The sequence below is a fragment of the Trachemys scripta genome, chromosome 4 (assembly GCF_013100865.1).
Source record: "Trachemys scripta elegans isolate TJP31775 chromosome 4, CAS_Tse_1.0, whole genome shotgun sequence".
NCBI classification, from domain to species: domain Eukaryota; kingdom Metazoa; phylum Chordata; order Testudines; family Emydidae; genus Trachemys; species Trachemys scripta.
This window is the reverse complement of record NC_048301.1, coordinates 20,634,567-20,652,957: the sequence shown is the minus strand read 5'-3', so window position 1 is coordinate 20,652,957 and position 18,391 is coordinate 20,634,567. Positions and strand designations below refer to the sequence as shown.

General features: G+C 42.8%; 1 protein-coding gene across 2 annotated transcripts in view; it reads left to right on the top strand.

Annotated features, from left to right (window-relative positions):
- The first annotated feature begins 4,499 nt into the window (after nucleotides 1-4,499).
- Nucleotides 4,500-18,391, top strand: part of TRMT61A (tRNA methyltransferase 61A) — a 30,974-nt gene continuing 17,082 nt past the window's right edge. Inside the window, exons 1-2 of one of the 2 annotated variants that reach the window (XM_034769709.1) lie at nucleotides 4,500-4,586; nucleotides 7,360-7,724. In XM_034769709.1, the coding sequence (XP_034625600.1) occupies nucleotides 7,394-7,724 (331 nt within the window). In that variant the 5' untranslated portion in view covers nucleotides 4,500-4,586; nucleotides 7,360-7,393. Of the gene's footprint in view, nucleotides 4,587-5,248; nucleotides 5,382-7,359; nucleotides 7,725-18,391 lie in introns of those variants that run through there. The other variant, XM_034769708.1, reaches the window with a different exon arrangement.

Sequence of the window (18,391 nt, the reverse complement as noted above, 5' to 3'; positions counted from 1 at the left end):
ATATAAATCCTAGTTCCTCTCCCAATTCCTACCCCCACCATCATTATCCAAATTCAGATAAAGGAAGAGTCAAAGTATTGCAAATAAAAAGTATTTGGGATAAGGAATGAACGTAGACCATGACTATAAAATAAAAACTCAGTCCACTACAAACAAAATCGCATTATGTTTGGCACGGACAATATCTGAATTAATCAAGGTCCATCTGATATTCAGAGGTGCTGAGTACACAGAACTGCTGAAGTCATTGGGGACTGCTAGTCCTCAGGCAGGCACCTTGTCTCCAGGAACAAAAAACAAATCCTCTCAATATCCTTTCTATCTTTCAAACCATATTAAATCTCCTCCAAACTTTCTAAAGCCCCCATCTGTATGTACCAGTCAGGTTTGTTCACAGTTTGCACAGACTTCTAGTGCACAATTCTGATTTCAATTATACTACCATAAATCGGCAGCGATGACAGTAAGTTACACTATGGTAAAATGAATGTGAGTGCAAAATCAGACCCATAGTCCTTGAAATAATACATTTAGCTATGGATGCTCTCAGTAGCAACTTCTTCTGTAATTTTGTCAAAGTTATTATGTCCCAATGTCATGTACAATTCAGATTCTGGATCATTTGCTGCAAAGTGCCAAGAACATGTTTGGTGCTATATTAATAATAATAACTATAAATAATAATACACCAATAATTTAATATTGTATTTATGTGGTCTCTGATTTCTTCCCAGAATTGTTATGCACTCTTCTCCTCTGGTAACAGCTCCAGCTGTGATAATTCTCTTTAATTCCAGCCTCCGCATCCCACTAGGCATCCATTATGTTACAAAGGTCACTTTTAGGTTATTCCCGGATAAGATCACATGATCTTCATTGCATCATTGCTAACCCTATTTTTCATTTTCAGCAAGAATTTTATAACTCTTTCATTCAATCTCCTATTGCCTGGCTTCATTCCCTGTTTCCACACCAACAATCGAAAAACATCAACATATACAGGTCCCATTGGTGGGCTCTGTATATGTTGATGTTTTTCCACCAAATGAACACTTAGGCAAGAAACCATCCTTTATTATACCCATTTTAGATAAGTAAATTGTGGCATAGAAAGGTGAACTTGCCCAATGTCATGCAGCTACTCAGTGCAGAGCTAGAAATCCTGATTCCAAGGCCCCTGCTCTAATCACTAGACATACTCTTTCCCTTCCAATATTCCAGAAGCAGGAATATCACTATTATTATTACTTTATACTCCATCAGAGCCCTCAATCTGCCAGGCATCATTAACACACACAGGGAGAGAGACAATCCCTGCCCTACAAAGCTTTCATCTGAAGAAGACAAGCAACATGCAAAAGATGAGGGAGTAGGAGTCAAACAAGCTATGTACAATTCATATGTATAATAAATACATATGAACTGTACCCAATAGCCCCTCATTCTGTCCATCATTATTTGGCAAATTTCTTGTAGTCAATATGGCAGAAGTGGTCTTGTCTGACTTAGCTATCTTTGGCTCACCTAGAATTTTGAGATTTGCTGAGAGTTTTATCTAAATTGGATCCATAGTCTTTCTGTTACATCAACCCCCAGACTTCTCAGGTGCCTTAATTGTAAATGTTGTGCAGTAGACTAAAGTTAATGTGCCAACAGACAGTGACTGACCATTATATCTAGTTCATCTGCTGAAAAACAGTATTTTCTTCAGGTAAGCCCTTATTTGCTGGTCCAGCTGCAATAATGGCAGCATTATATTGCCTTATATCATGGAGTAATTAATGTCCTGATGCTTGCTGATTTATACAGTAGGTTGCAGTGATGCAGCCCAAGATGGAGATGTGGAGTAATGATCCCAGAGATCTCCATGTTGAGCTTTAGATGGTGGAGAATTTAAGGGAAGTCAGACACAGGCCATGAAGTTAACTTCCCAAGTGGCTTAATTATTAATGTTGTCTGTATATGAGTGCAAAACGAGATGTGGGTTACTTAGTGGACACATCTTCTGAAATGACCCAGGTGAACCTAAGATGAGCCTGGAGAATTACAGGGTAAACATTTCCTTGAGAATTCAGAAGAATGTCCAGAACAGAGGAGACAGCAATAGATGGTGAACTACTATCCCCAACAGTTTTGTGTCCAATTCCTGAGCTGGCAAGCTGGGTTATAAATTGCCATAAAACAGTACTTTGGAAACAAGCCAGAATGTATGTGGATCAATATACTGGAAGGATTTGGCTGTTGCTGCATTTGTTTAACTTAACTTCTCTTCCCACACAAATGGAGGATGAATTTATCTTAACCATTAAATATACCTGCCTGAATATCACATTTGGCGTCTTTATTGGCAATTTGTTTCAATGTTTTGTCATCTTGGGCCCATTCGTGCAAAGGGCTGAGCATCTCCTGTGAGTTGCCTAGCCTCTCACTGAAGTTAAAGGTAGCCCAGGGCTGTCAGTTCTCTTGCTGGATCAATTCTTAGAACAACCACCTTTTCCCAGAATGCCATTACTCCAAAGTGGTTAGGCAATGTGGTAGGTGCAGACACACAGACATATGGTTGTAAGGCAGAAAGGCTGCAGGATATCTGGGGTAATACAATCTAAGAAATCTAAGAAACTGCATTTATTAGGTCCTGGTCAGAGAAGGGTGTAACAAACTGATTAAAAACCAGTTGTATTTGTAGGGTGAACAGGCATAGTTCACTCAAGAGGTAAACCAGACAACTGCTCCTGCTCCTTCTGAAGGCAATGGTAAAGCTCCCATTGATTTCAAAGGGAGCAGGATGGAGGTTCATCAGTTCTTTCCTACAGACAGAGCTTTCATCCAAGTTTGCACAGATCATGATTTCATTGGTTTTCAGATCCACCTGCAGTCCTTGATCCTTTTACTTAATGTCCAATTCTCTGCTCATTGCTTCAAAATTTTATTGCAGAAGACACCTAAAATATTTTTGCCTTAACTATCGTGTATTAGACATTATCAGTTAATGAAGAAAAATGTATAGGATTATCTGCCTTGTCAGCATAGACAAGAATCTACAAATTCAAGATGGCTCAAGTGCTTTCTATTTGTGTGTGCCCTTCCACCTGCCATTGGCCACTGTCAGAGGACAGGATATTGGGCTTGATGGACCTTTGGTCTGACCCAATCTGGCCATTTTTATGTTCCCATTCAAGGTTCCTGGGGCTCCTTTGCAAACAAAAAATAAAGTATTCTTCTACTCTTTCCTCTCTACAGAGAAATTTCCCAATGCCACAGGCCCATGTATAGGTCTACGCCACTGGTCCCCAAACTTTTTCCATCATGTTCCCCCTTTATCCCCCCCAGAGGAACCACGGTCAGGAGCCGTGGCTGGGAGCAGGGCCAGAGCCATGGGTGGGGCCCAGAGTAGGGCTGGGGTCAGGAGCCAGGGCCGGGAGTGGGACCACAGCTGGGACCTGTGTGCTGTGATTGGGGCCGGGAGCTAAGACTGGGGCCAGAGCTGAAGCTGGAGGCAGGGCAGGAGCGGAACGGGACAGAGTGGGGCTGGGTGGCACTCCCTACCTGCCCCCCTGGGGGCTGGCCTAGGTCCCACTGTGTCCTCCCTAGGTGAGGGAGTAGGAGTCAAACAAACTCCTTCTCCCTCCATGCCCCCCTAGGGGGATGCGCCCTACAGTTTGGGGACCATTGGTCTACACACTACTTAAACCTTTAACATGGGGCTTAGGTGATGGTTAGAGTTTATCACTCTGGGTCTTTAGAACACTAATTCTATTTATCCTGATTTAATGTCTTTTTTCCCTATAGCCTACAAAAGCTGTATGTAATGGCTAATTGTCTTCCTCTGTCTTTTCCAGAATTAAACCCTTTGTATAATAGCAATGTATGCTAGAGAACTTATTTCTGAATTCTGCGTATTTTCCTTGATACTTAGCGTGAAATCTTGACCCTACTGAAGTCAACTGCAAAAGTTGAATGACTTCAATGGGCCGAGGATTTCATCCTTAAAGTTTAAGATTGTGCTAGTTCTGTACTAAGTGCATTAAAAGACACCATCAAGACAAAAATCATATATATTTTTAAAATGTCTTTAAATTACAATCCTTAACTCTTATAATGGGCTCCATAGAAAAGCACTTTACAAAGGAGGTAAGTATCGTTATTAATATGGAAAGAATAAATCACTGAGGCTCTGTGTGGGTGCAGGAAGCCTCCTACACAGAGCTCAGTACAGGATCAGGGTCCTGTAGCATTTCATGGTCCAAGCAGAATGAAAACAGACTAGGCCAATTCACTTTCATGCACTAGCAAAATGCTGCAAAAACCTGTTGATTTTTTTTTTATTTCATGAAAAAAATCTATTACTAATAAGTTTAGTAAAACCTGTTTTAACACACCCCCACTACATTTTGGATCCAGACTACTTCAATGTCCTTTCATTCAATGTCCTCTAAAGTCTCATTGAAACACAATGCAAAGTCCTTCATCAGCACAGGGAGATACTATTAAATACGCCCTTTCAATGAATTCAGAATGAGCCCGTTCCCTCTTCCCCCAGCTGAGCAGGAGTGGGTAGAGTAGAACCGAACACACAGCCAACTCGGGTGAGTTCTTGTGCCACATCCCTGTGGCTCTTGGTTTGGAGGGGGGGGGGTGCATAAGGGAGAGACCCCTGCATTGACAGCTCAGACTCTGACGTGAGTGAGACTCCTGGGACCACGGCTTAAATTGTAATGAAAGAGGTGCCAGGGCTCAAGCAATTTTTGTACTTCCATAACTTACATGGCAAACCTAGCAGTGCCTAGGGTGACCAGACACAAAGTGTGAAAAATCGGGACGGGGGTGGGGGGTAATGGGAGCCTATATAAGAAAAAGACCCAAAAATCGGGACTGTCCCTATAAAATCGGGACGTCTGGTCACCCTAGCAGTGCCGGGGCTATGACCTGCTAAGCCTAGAGGTGCGGGGCTCAGCCCTCCTGCCCGCAATGTGAGGACTGCTCCTCCCCGAGACAAGCCCGCAGCAGAAACCCTCCTGCTGATAAGAGAGCTTTAAAAATGCGCCTTACGGGGAATCCAGAATGGGGGAGTCTCCCCTCTTCCGGTCAGGAGCTGTGAGTGGGGGGGCACTGGGGCTGGGAGAGGGGCACGGAATTGCAGCGTTGCCGGGGAGGCAGCTGGGAGCCGGGCTCCCCGCACCGACTCTGCTCCTGGCGGGGTTGCTGGGCTGGCAGGTGCCAGCTCGCTCCGGCGCAGGGGGTTAAGGGGGAGGGAAGAGGAGCGTCAGCAGCCTGCGACCAGGGCGGAAGGAGGAAGCGGTGGTTTGAGCACCACGTGTGTGAACCCAGCCGGGTCCGGTGGCTCCCTTAATGTCCCCACCCGGAGGGGGAAACCTAGGCAGGTAAAGGCATCGGGTGTGGCTGCTGCTGCTGGGGGAGGCGGGTGTTATCCACTGGCTTAGGCTGGGAGACTCTGGCATCTGGAGAGGGGCGGACACCCTGCGCGAGGCAAGGAGCCTGGGCCATCGGGGAGCCGGGAGATGGGGAGACTGTGAACCTAGCTCTGGGCCATCTATCCCCTTGCTCACGTGTCTCTCCCGCCCCCCTTGAGTGGCCAATGTTAGCTTGACCCTAGCTGCCTAGAAGCATGTCACTGGGGTGTCGTCACTAGCTGGACCCTTCACAGGTTAATGCTGCTGCTTTCTAATCCCTCGAGCATCTTCCTGTCTTCCCTCCTTGCCTCTTTTATTTGTGCTTCTAATTCTAAGCCTAGTAAATAGATAATCAAGTTAATTAACTCTAAAGCGGCCTCAAAGCAACCATTAGGTTTTCAAAACTGCACTTGGCTAATTTGCCTCTAGATCCTAGCAGCTGAGTTATTGTATTTATAAAAAGTAAGTCGATAGAGCAGTTCTTCCTCTAGGGCTCTGTTCACGAGTCAAAGATTTCCTTTGCATACAGGCCAAGGAGGATGTTTATAATCAACGCTATAATTGATAGCCAAATACTGGATCTCGTGGCCCATATATTTTATAGGAATGTTTGTAAAAGAATGCTGTGTTTCAAACCCACATGAAGAACTATGCAAGGAACCATAAATGTTGTGCCTTACTTCTTTGTTGCTCCTGATTAATGCACCAGATTTCTGCCTTTATAAGGGGGACTCTCTATTTTGTAATGCACAATTTAACCCTGCAGTAATGTGTAAACAACTGCTTCTCTCCAGTCTGCAGCTGGAGATGCAAAGTCTGTGTGGGGAAAAAACTTCTCGAGGGCTGGAACGATTTTTGATTTACAGGAATATAAAATATTTTTTTTCCATTTCATAGCTCAGGTTATTCTAGCTTTGTAAAGTTAAGTAGCTAGTCACTCAATAAATACAATGGGAGAAAAACTGCAGCTTCAATATATGCACAGCAACTTGAGAGTTAACTACTTGTATTGTTGCAGGTAGAAACCAAAACCCAACAGTAAATAACCCAATATCTTGGGTAAAAAGTATATCCAAGTTACCACATCAGCTAAAATCCACAATTAATTGATATTTGGTATCTGAAAATTAACAGCCCCTCAAAGCTTTACTCTTCTGCTCTGGCTTTTAAGTTCATGGAAGACTGTTTAAAGATGCATATTTGTAAATGTTTAATTGTTTGTTTAAAGGGATCACATTAAGGCTCTTGGATGACCTGACCTGAAATCTTAATGCCAGGGGAATCCCTCACTCCGTTTAGTCTCTTTTTTTTTTTTTTTTTTTTTTTTAAATCAAACATGGGTCAACCTTTGGTTATGTTGAAGCCTTAGTGAACCAGAATTTGAAACCAATTGAGTAGAAATTTTCCCACTAGCTTTTGACACCATGGATAGCAGTTAAGCTTGCCCAGTTCTAGGGGTGACTCTTGCTCTGGATAGGATGTTTGTTGTCTTAAGTCATAAATCACCAGAGAGAGAGAACAGAAGTCACGACCTAACAGGCGTGCTTGAGAACTTGTGCAGTGGGGTTTAATAGACAGCTACAGTTCATATCTCCTGGTAGCTCGCTCTGTAACAATGTGGAAAGAACTGTTGAAAGCTGAAGGAAGAATTTGTTTGCTTAAACTTGTTTAAAATTATAAATGCAGCTCAGTGTACAATGGGACAAATGTTGGTCACGTTGAAGTCAATGAAAGCTTTTCGTGGGACAAGGATTTGGTCCAGTGTCTTTTGTGACACTTCTAAATGTTTCTTGAACTACATTAAGTTTAGTAGCCATCTTGTGTATAGTTTCTTCAAGCTTTAGGTATAGAATATGACACATTCTTGCTTTTATCATTCATAATTCCATATAAAACTCCATCATGGTCTAAAGGTATAAAACTCTCTTGTATGTTTCTTCTCCTTTAGGTAAAAATATCCAGCCAACTAGAAGATTATCACAATGAGTTTTGTTGAATACGGAGATACAATAAAAGATGGAGACACAGCTATCGTGTTCTTGGGCCATGAATCGATGTTTCCTGTGAAAGTCCAACATGGCAGTAAAACTCAGACTAAGTATGGGGTCATTAGACATTCCACTGATCTCATAGGCAAAAGGTACGGCTCAAAGGTGACCTGCAGTAAAGGAGGCTGGGTGTTTATTCTTCATCCAACCCCAGAGTTGTGGACTATGAATCTTCCTCACAGAACACAAATTCTTTATTCAACTGACATCTCTTTAATCACCATGATGCTGGAATTGAAGCCAGGATCCATAGTGTGTGAATCAGGTAATAGTTTTTAATAAGGGATTTTAGTATATTAACTCAGGGATTCTCAACATTTTTCTTTCTAAGCGCCACCCTCTCCCCCCCCCCCCCCCCCCCCCCCCCATGCTATTAAAACCTCCACAGCCCACCTGTGCCACAACAGCTGTTTTTCTGCATATAAAAGCCAGGGCCGGCAGTAGGGGGTAGCAAGCAGGGCAATTGCCTGGGGCCCCACGCCACAGGGTACCCCGCGAAGCTAAGCTGCTCAGGCTTCACCTTCAGGCCCGGATGGCGTGGCTTGGGGTGGCTGGACTTTGGCTTTTTGCCCTGGGCCCCAGTGAATCTAATGCCGGTCCTGTTTGGTGGACCCCCTGAAACCTGCTTGCGGCCCGCCAGGGGGCCTGGGACCCCTTAGTTAACACAGCAGTTCTCAACAACACTTTAACTAGCAACAGACTTTGTTTTAAGCTTTAAAAATAGATATATTTTGTTCTGTTGCTGCTAGAATCTTCCTGGCCTACAGCTTGAATAATTCTACTTCATTTATGAATGTTAGCAAATACTCTGTTTTTCTGTACTGAAAAGACACTTATGTGACATTGGCTCTGTAGGGCGGGCACCATGTGCAGAAATGTGTATAACAAGGTTAGTGAGTTTAAAAAAAAAAAAAATTATACTTTTTTTCCCCCCTTTTTTGGCGGGGGGAGGGTGAAGTAGTGGGTTTTTTTGGGGGGGGTTCCTCTTAAAATTATGAGTTGGTCTTTGGGAATGTGCCAGTTTCCGATGAAATAGTTCAGTTTTTTTAAATAGTATTAGGTGTGGGGGGAGTTGAAACTCTTTTCTTCTTTTGGAAGATGTCTACAGAACAGCTTGTCTGACAAACCTCAAATATAAACTCTACATTCTTCTAAAATAACTTGAGCATTGGTAGAACTTACACAGGTTGAAAAAGAGAACAAAATGGTATGGGTTAAACTGGTAATATGTGGGATAAAATGGGAGCATTCACCAGGCTACATAATCCACATATTTGACCCTTCTTACACTATGTATGTGCTATATGCAGTACTGAAACGGCACACAAAGGTCAGCTGCAATGGAATGTACAATGAGTGGTTTGATGCCAATGGTGATCTGTGCCCTATGTTCCACTGCTTTTCATGCAGATGATTTTAACCCTCTGAATGGGTTATTGGTGTGTTTTGTTTTGCTTATAAAGTGTGCTTTAAACATTATAAATGCTAGGCTGTTGCTTGCGATGCAAAAGGGGAGTTCTTATATTTTATACTGAATGTTCATTATCATACTGGTTAAATATATTTTATAATTATCTTTAATATTTTTATTACTGCAGGCAGCATTATTAACAATTTCCTGCCGTTTGATTCCTGTCCTGTACTGTAGGGGAAATATATAATTTTTATTAATGTATATAGCTGCCTTTCTTTTTGAGGCATTTATTCTGTCTGCCTCCATTGAATCATTTTGTAAACCTGCTTGTCCCTTGACTCTCAAGAGCAGATGCATAAAAGGAGTGCACAATGTTGTTGTGCCGTATTTTTGGTTAACGTTTCCCATTCCCAATCTTGCATAATATTTGGCAGCCTTTTAGGCATGGCTATTTTTCACACGCAGCTAAAATTTCATCTGTCATTCTGTTTCAAATCTGTGGGTCAGGAATGTGATGTGTGTGTGTGTGTATATTTAACCCCTGAATGCTGGAAACTGGTATTTCCAGATGCATAAGGCACTATTGTGCAAGTCCTTGATACTGCAGAAACTCTGAACCCCACAAGTCCAGATTCTAGTTTGTACAATGATAGTCTTAGGGCTGGAATTGCAGAGTTGTTGTAGCTGTGTTGGTCCCAGGATATTAGAGAGAGAAGGTGAGTGAGGCATCCACACGGCCAGGAGGGCACAGAGGCAGTGTGCCATAGAATGGCTTGACCTGGCTAATGCTTTTGGATCAATGACCCAACAGCACATTTTTGCCATGCTGTGAGAGTTCAGGATGCCTGAAAACTTTCTCCAACTGGTCCGTGAACTGCATGAAGTTTGCACCACCACCATCTGCTGCACGGAAGGAGAGACGCCCAAAATTCCTATCCGTAGCAGTGTGAAGCAAGGCTGCCCCCTGAGCCCCATCGTTTTCAACTTAGCCATGGAGCCGCTCATTCGAGCGATCTCCAGCAGTCTAGGTGGTTTTGATCTATACGACAACAAAGTGAATATCCTGGCCTATGCAGACGATCTGGTCCTGATTGCAAACAACCCCGAGAGTCTCCAACAAATACTTGACATGACCAGCAAGGCTGCCAACTGGAAGTGTGCATCCCTGCATATCGATGGCAGTAGAAGAGATTTGGTCCAGGCAACGTCTTTTCAGATCCAGGGTGAACCTATGATCCTCTTCAAGGATGGGCAAGCGTACCAACATCTCGGTTGCCGAAAACTCCACCATCCCCGGAACTGACAGCCAACTGCGACCGGACATCATCATCACCAGCAAGGACCGGAAGAAGATCATCATGGTGGATATCACAGTGCCCTTCGAGAACAGGACCCTGGCGTTCCATGATGCCCGAGCTTAAAAGGTAGAGAAATACGCCCCTCTGGTTGAAACCTTCAGAGCTAAGGGTTACCAGGTCCAGACACTGATCATCAGAGCCTTAGGCTCATGGAACCCCAGTAACGAGCAAGTGCTGAGAGAATGCGTAATCGGTCAACGCTACGATCTGCTGATGCAGCAACTCATGATGTCTGACGCCATCAGGTGGTCGAGGGACATCACTGGACATCGACAATACCAGGAGGGATGAGCTAGAGTGCCGATGAGAAGCACAGTCAGGAAAGTAACAAATACTTTCCTCATGAATTGCATTTTCTAAATCAGTGGTCCCCAACCTTTTTCGTCTGGCAGGTGCCAGACGACGAGCCATGGAGGACTGCGGTGGCGAACGAGCATCCACCGAAATGCCGCCGAGAAGCAGCGGCATCCAGAGGCATCACCGCCAAAATGCCACCGAAAATTGGCGGCATTTTGGTGTTGATGCCTCTGGATGACGCTGTTTGTCGGCGGCATTTTGGCAGATGCTCGTCCGCCAGCCAGTACGTGGGCGCACTTAGGTGCCCCGGCGGGTGCCACGTTGATATATTTTGCTTTCCACAACCAAATCTCTGTACAACTTTTCATGAGTGATGTACCCAAGTATTCGGCTTCTAATATCTAAACTGTATTGTTAAATCTATTCACCTAAATTTGGGTTATTGCTGATTATACACTCTATGTATCATATGACTTTTAAAAACTAACTTTGTATTTGTGGATAATCTAAGCATTATACCCAGATGTACAGACACTCTTTTCCCAAACTATGTATTATATAATTTTTTTAACATTAGCTTTAATAAAAATTTTATCTCTCTTACTGGACCAACTTCTGTTGGTGAATGTTTAGCTGGAAAGTTTGTCTCTGTGCCCTCAGATCAGGGAAAGGTATTCTCAATGTCACAGCTAAATACAAGGTGGAACAGATTGTTTAGTAAGTAGTTAACACACATTCTAAAAAACTATTCAAGATGATGTGGGCCGTTAACAAAAAACTGGAGTTAGTGGGTCACAACTCAAATCAGCAGACAAAGAGGGTCATTGTAGTTCTCAACCATGATGACTACATCAATGAGGCCAACCAACAACTCTGACTCCACCTGTTATGAAGAATTCGAAGATTCCATACCACAGTTCACTCAGGAATTTAAGGATATCATCAAATCTTTCCCCAGACAACTCCAGGAGACACTCTACAACCTCATCACACATAATCCCACACCAAGAACCTTCTACATGCTTTCTCAGATACACAAACAAGGGACCCATCATGTCTGGCCATGGCACTCTTACTGAATGAATATCGGGACTCTCAGAAACCATCCTCATGCCACTCATCACACAAGGGGCCAGCTTCCTCTAGGACACAACCGACTTCCTCCACAAACTCCTCAACATTAACAAACCTCCCTCAGAACACCATCCTTGCCACCATGGATGTCACTTCCCTGTACACCAACATCCCTCGCAATAACTGCGTCCCTGCATCTGTTTCATCCTCACCCATAACAATTTTACACTTTATCCAAACCGTGGGAACAGCTATGAGTACTAAGATGGCTTCCCAATATGCCAACCTATTCCTGGGCCACCTTGAGGAAGAATTTCTGGACAAATGCACTATGAAATCAATTATATACCTGAAGTACATCAATGATATTTTCATCCTCTGGACAGATGACCTTACATTCCTCACTGGTTTCCACTACAGCTTCAACAACCCCACCCATCCATCAAACTTTCTCTAGAACATTCCCACACCAGCGTCACCTTCCTGAACACCAGTTAGCTTCAACAATGCTACAGACAACTATGCAAGAAACTCACGGATCACCACACCTATCTTCACAGATCCAGTAACCATCCCAAACACACCAAGAAATCTGTTCTCTACAGTTAGGCACTCAGCTACCACAGAATATTTCCCACTTAAAACCGCCTTCATCTAACAAGGACACTTCACCAAAGTAGTAGATCGTATAATGGACTAGGCCACCCAAATATCCTGAGAACTTGCTTCAATACAGGGGAGAAGAATCTCCAACTGTACATCCCTGTTAACACCACCACCACACCAGAACCCATACAGGCTATTATTAAACAATTACAACCCATATTCATATACCCTACTTATGTTCTTATACTCTATGAGGACCACCGCCTGAAATAAATGTTTCCCAAACCCCCTTTTCTGGCCTTCAGACAATTCCCTCCCACCTCCAAGCTCATCATCTCCTGACCCACTAATTCAAAGCAGCACCAGACCTTGCCAAAACAACAGATGCAAAACCTGCAGAGAGAGATCCACTGCTATGATGATCAATACCCCCCACAACACACTTTTCAAGATCCATCGGTCCTACATATGCCTATCGCTCAGAATTTTAAGTAACGTCAAAGCTGCCTAGAAAAAAAAAGAGAGGGGCACTTTTAAGTATTTCTGTACATCTAATAAATGAATACACTTAGCTCTGGTACACCAGAAATGTTTCACTCAAAGATCATTCCATTAAGTAAAACAAGGATAGTTTGTGGCAAGTTCTCCACTGATCTGTTTTAGTGGCTATATTATTATAGACAAAGTATTACATTTTGACCTTTCTAATAACAACTAACTACTGTACCTGTGGCCTGTAGTGCTTGAAGGGTTGACTTTTAATAAAAGAAAAAGCATTGCTCCGGCTTCATCTGGTTACTCCTTGAAATAAATGAATTTATGTAGAAGCACAATGCAAGTGACCAGAAATGACAATTTGAATAAAAATATTACAAGCGTTGACAAGTAGGGCCAAGGCTGGTATGATGTAACATGCTTTGGTGTGATCCTAAATCAGACTATATTCCAGCAATCCTAAATAATTAGTTCTAGATTAACCTTATGTGGCCTAACTGGAACAAGCCTGCAGTGATTAACAGAAACAAGCCAGGAAATCTAGTCTAGCAATGAATGACATTCTGAGCCTGCTTCCTACTGATGCTGGTATTATATCCATCCAGAGCATTGGGCTTTTATTTTGCTATTATGCCAGCAGTATAAAATAAAGTAATGAATGGGTCAAATTTTGCTCTGTTACATTGCTGTAAATTAAGAGTAACTTCACAGACTGCAGCAAATTGTTCTGCATTTACATCAGTGAAACAGAGTAGAATTTAGCTTAATGTTTATATTAACAGCTGGTGTTGAATTTCCTCATTTCTTGTGTCATACCCATTAGACTGAAATAAGGAGGGAAAGATATAATGCTTTTGGTCTGAAATGAAATGGAGTAAATTCTCCATAATACTATATCTCTAGCAATTTAAGTAAAAGAAAATAAAAATCCTTTTAGGGAAAAAAATAAAATGACTAGAATCTTTAATTTTGTACCATTGAGTTCTGGAAATGGGTTTAGATATTTAAAAATGCAGTCATATGTGATATAAAAGTATTACTACAGCTTATTTTTCTACCTACTTTATTTTTAAAGAATGGCTTGTTGCCAGTGTCTTCAGATATATGCCCGACTATTAAAATGATACAAATGCACTCTTCCCAGGTTTTGAAGAATCTAGGAATCTGGCTAATGTCTCATCTGTGATATTTAGTGGGTGAACCTTTCCTCTTCCCCATCTCCTGCTGCTATCTACATTTTTAAAAATGATGTTGTTTTAACTATAGCCAGCGCTATCTTTTAGAGTTAAGGTTACAGTAGAACCTCAGAGTTACAGACACCTTAGGAATGGAGGTTGTCCGTAACTCTGAAATGTTCGTAACTCTGAACAAAACATTGTGGTTGTTCTTTCAAAAGTTTACAACTGAATATTGACTTAATACAGCTTTGAAACTTTACTATGCAGAAGAAAAATGCTGCTTTCCCTTTATTTTTAGTAGTTTATATTTAACACAGTACTGTAGTGTATTTACTTTTCTTTTTCTTGTTTTTGTCTGCTGCTACCTGATTGCATACTTCCGGTTCCAAATGAGATGTGTGTTTGACTGGTCAGTTTGTAACTCTGAGGTTGTACTGTACTTTTGAGAATACTGCTCCCAGAATTGGGCAACTTCACAATGAGAAAACCTGCAAAAAGTCAGATACAGGATACACAGCCTGAGCTTTGCAGAGAAGAAAGAGACTCAAGATAGCCCTGAGAGTGTTAAAATACCTGTCTGTTGAAAGTGGCCTGTTGCTCTCAGACTTCCATCTCTGTCAGGTAGCTTTAATCTCAATCAATCTCTACACTTGGCAATTGCTGCATGTTGTAGGCTCTGTCTAGATTAAGGGATAGAACTGAATCTTCTTTCATGTCACTCTCTCCAAAACTACTCTTGACATCAGACTCCCAGACACGGCTATTTTCTATTCAATGACCAGAGCTGCCCCAAGAACAATTTGGTTTTGCAGCAGCTTTTGAAGATTCCAAATTTTATTTTTGTTTCACATTGGAATGAAACGAAAACCTTTTGAATGTTTTTGCAAAATGGAATTGTGTCAAAACAGCTGTTTTCTGATGGAAAACCTGAGCTTTTCAATAAAGGTCTCTCTCTGGTCAGAATTCAGTCTTGGACCTCAGAAAACTTCCGTGAAACAGATACATCTCTGAAACATCTTAGCTTCGATGAAATGCCATTTAGTTGAAAATGTTCCGGCCAGTTCTACCAATGATAATGTAACAATCAGCAGTCCTAGGACAAACTCAAACCCACTTGAGCCGAACACGCACTGGAATATCTATGTTTCTCTCTGGCTAAATCCTGTATTCAGAATTGCTAAATCTTCCTTCAGTGCCATATGAAAATAGATTTTTGGATTCCTCAATATTGAGAGTAGTACGGCTTGTTGTTTGGCTGACTGTGGAGATCCTAAGAATAACACCAAGCTATTCCCGAGCCTTTTCTAGAGGTGCTGTAAATCAGTTATGGAAATGTTTAAATTCATTCTGGTCACCCTTTATATTAAGGATACATTTATATAGAATTTATTAAAGGGTTAATACAAGATTAATTTGTGGTTTCAGAATCCAGCGGGTCAATTGGCTGCTTAAACTTTCAATAACACCTTCTACTAATGTGCTTATAAACACTTATAACACATACTAGCATGTCTATAACATGATTATAACATCTGTTAATCATGTATAAACTTTATAAATGCACTCCTAATATAAAGAATAACCCAAAGCCCTGTAACGATTCGTTCAACTTGGGAACGTATTAACGCTAAGCCTAAGCTTATAACTTCTGCCATATATATCCTTTGGCTACTGCATGAGCAAAAGGAATCTGAAAAGAAAGTGAGAAGCTGATCTCTGTTTAAAAATGTCTGCAGTATAAGCCTGGCCTCATCTGTCAACACATGAGAGAATGTGGCACTCTGCTGATGTACAAGTAGGTCTAGCCAAAGCCCATTGAAGTCGAGAGAGTCTTTGCATTGACAGTAGTGAGTTTCAGGAAAGGCCCTTGATCTCCAGAGTGTTTGGCAACTGTAGTTAATGAAGCTACCCCTGCTGACAGTACTGTAGCCCAAGAGGGATATTGCTGTATAGCTTAAGAACTGCCCAAACATCTCCATTTTGCAGAAGGTGACTTCCTGTGAGAATCTGACTTTCTCTTCTCTAAAAGCGAAACCTCAGTCTTCATGTTCCCCATCCTGTCTGCTCGTGACGCCAGCCTTGATACCTTCTTCACCACTTTCTCCCACTTCCTTCCCGTATGACTAGGGCCCTGCCAAATTCACAGCTGTGAAAAATGAGTCACGGATCATAAAATCTGGTCTCCCGCCGTGAAATGTGGTCTTTTTGGTGCTTTTACCCTATACTATACAAATTTCTTGGGGGAGACCAGCGTTTCTCAAATTGGGGGTTCTGACCCAAAAGGGAGTTGCAGAGGGGTTGGCCCTTACTTCTGCACTGCCTAAGAGCTGGGTGGCCAGAGAGTGGTGGCCGCTGACCAATGGTCCAGCTCTGAAGGCAGCAGAGCAGAAGTAAGAGTGGCAATACCACACCATGCCATCCTTACTTCTGTGCTGCTGCTGACAGTGGCTCTGCCTTCAGAGCTGGGCTCCCGGCCAGCAGCCGCTGCTCTCTAGCTGCCCAGCTCTGCCACTGCCAGCAGCAGCGCAGAAGTAAGGGTAGCGGTACGGCACCCCCCTCCCCTATAACCTTGTGATTTCCCCCCCCCCCAAAAAAAAACCCCTCCTTTTTGGGTCAGGACCCCTACAATTACAACACTGTGAAATTTCAGATTTAAATAGCTGAAATCGTGATATTTACAATTTTTAAAATCCTATGATCATGAAATTGACCAAAATGGACTATGAATTTAGTAGGGCCATACGTATGACCTTATGCATGGGAATGCACTTTCTAAACCTGTTCACCAAGCAATAACCCTCTCCTCATTCATCTCCCTTCCTAAAAACCCACATCAGTTGTGTCCTCCATGAGAGAAGAGAGGGTGTGGGAGAGAGCTATTCTTCTCTGAAGGAAACCGTGTTTACCTTACTGAAGTAACCCTGAGACTGTATTATTGTAACCTCTCTCTCCTTCCCTCTCTTTTTATTTTGTATTATTCCCCACTGCATGTGTCATGCCTGACTTTGGACAGTAAGCTTTTTAGGACAGGAACTGTGGCTTGAATTATTTCTGTGAAGTCCATAGCATGCCTTTGGGTGTTGAAAATAATGAATAATAATTCTCCTGTTCCCTGCATTTATTGTGCTTATTCTTGTTTTCCTGCCTCTTGGCAAACATTAATCTAGAGAGGCATTAGTACTGCCTAGAGACTATTTCTTTCCTGCCCTCTGAGGCTCCATCAGTTCCCACTGCTGACTGATGGCCTGCCACTACCTTATTATTATTCGGTAGCTTTGAGAGTTGACAGACAAATGTGACCGCACTTTCGTTATTTTATTGTATTTACTGCGCCCAAAAGTATGATGCATGTGACCAAATCTTGCAGTCAACACCACAATTCTACTGATAGCTTGTTTGATATTATACTGACATGGTATTTGATAATGCTTTTTATATTTTTAACTTTTCTTACCTTGGAGCAATCTGAGATTTCCTATGGGTTTGTGAGCTTCTCTAACCTTAACCCCTGAATTACTGGGATGGCAGCATAGACTATCAGTCAGATACACTCACATCTGCACAGCCACACACATCTATATTTTTAAAAATTAAATTTTTTGTTTATTTAAAAAAAAGCAGAATCCGATGATTAGAGATTCTGGGGAAGATCCAGTGCACATAGGTGCTGCTGGAACTAGAATTGCTTCCCCTGGCTTGAAGTGGTTTCCATTATATGCAGGGTTTACAATTTGGTTCAATGGCTCTCAGCACTCCCACTATACAAATTGTTCCAGCACCCCTGCCTGTGCACATGGTCTGTGGCAACAAAAGCTAATGCAACTCAAAATCTGGCTTCCTACATACAAGAGTTGGTGGGTTTCCAGATTGTCACATTTAAATATCCCTTGCAAGGTGAAAACCAAGCTAATTTACTGCGTTTCCTCCACAGTGAGGGGAGCAGTTGAAAGATGCAGAAATACTGCATGGTATTTTTTTGGCACAAATCCTTCTAGCCATGGAAGGCTGAACCATTGCAATGCCCTGCAGCAGGGGAGGCTGGGAGTAGCACAAACCTAGCTCCCCAAAGCTTGAGGCTCATCAGGGGAGAAGAAGGGATTGTGAGTAAGCTGGTGGAGCATGGCCCATTGGTCTGCAGAGTCACTAGCCAGAAAGCCCGTGAGGTTTGGGCACAGGAGCTTAATCCCTGCCTCTGGTTCCTTGATCCTTAGGTTGGTCCCCCTCATACCATGTCTGTAGCTGGGGTTATGAATTTCGCCCACAGTGAGAGAGATCTGTAACATAGGGTTACTATATTTAACAAATAAAAAAAGAGGACCCTCCACGGGGTCCTGGCCCCGCCCATTTTCCACCCAGCCCCGCCCCAACTCCGCCCCAACCCTGCCCCCTCCTCCCTCCCACTCCCAGCCACACGAAAAGGGCTGCCCGAGCGCTACCGGCTTCACGGTTTGCCGGGCAGCCCCCAGACCCTGCGCCCCTGGCCTGCGCTTCCCCAGCACAGCTGGAGCCC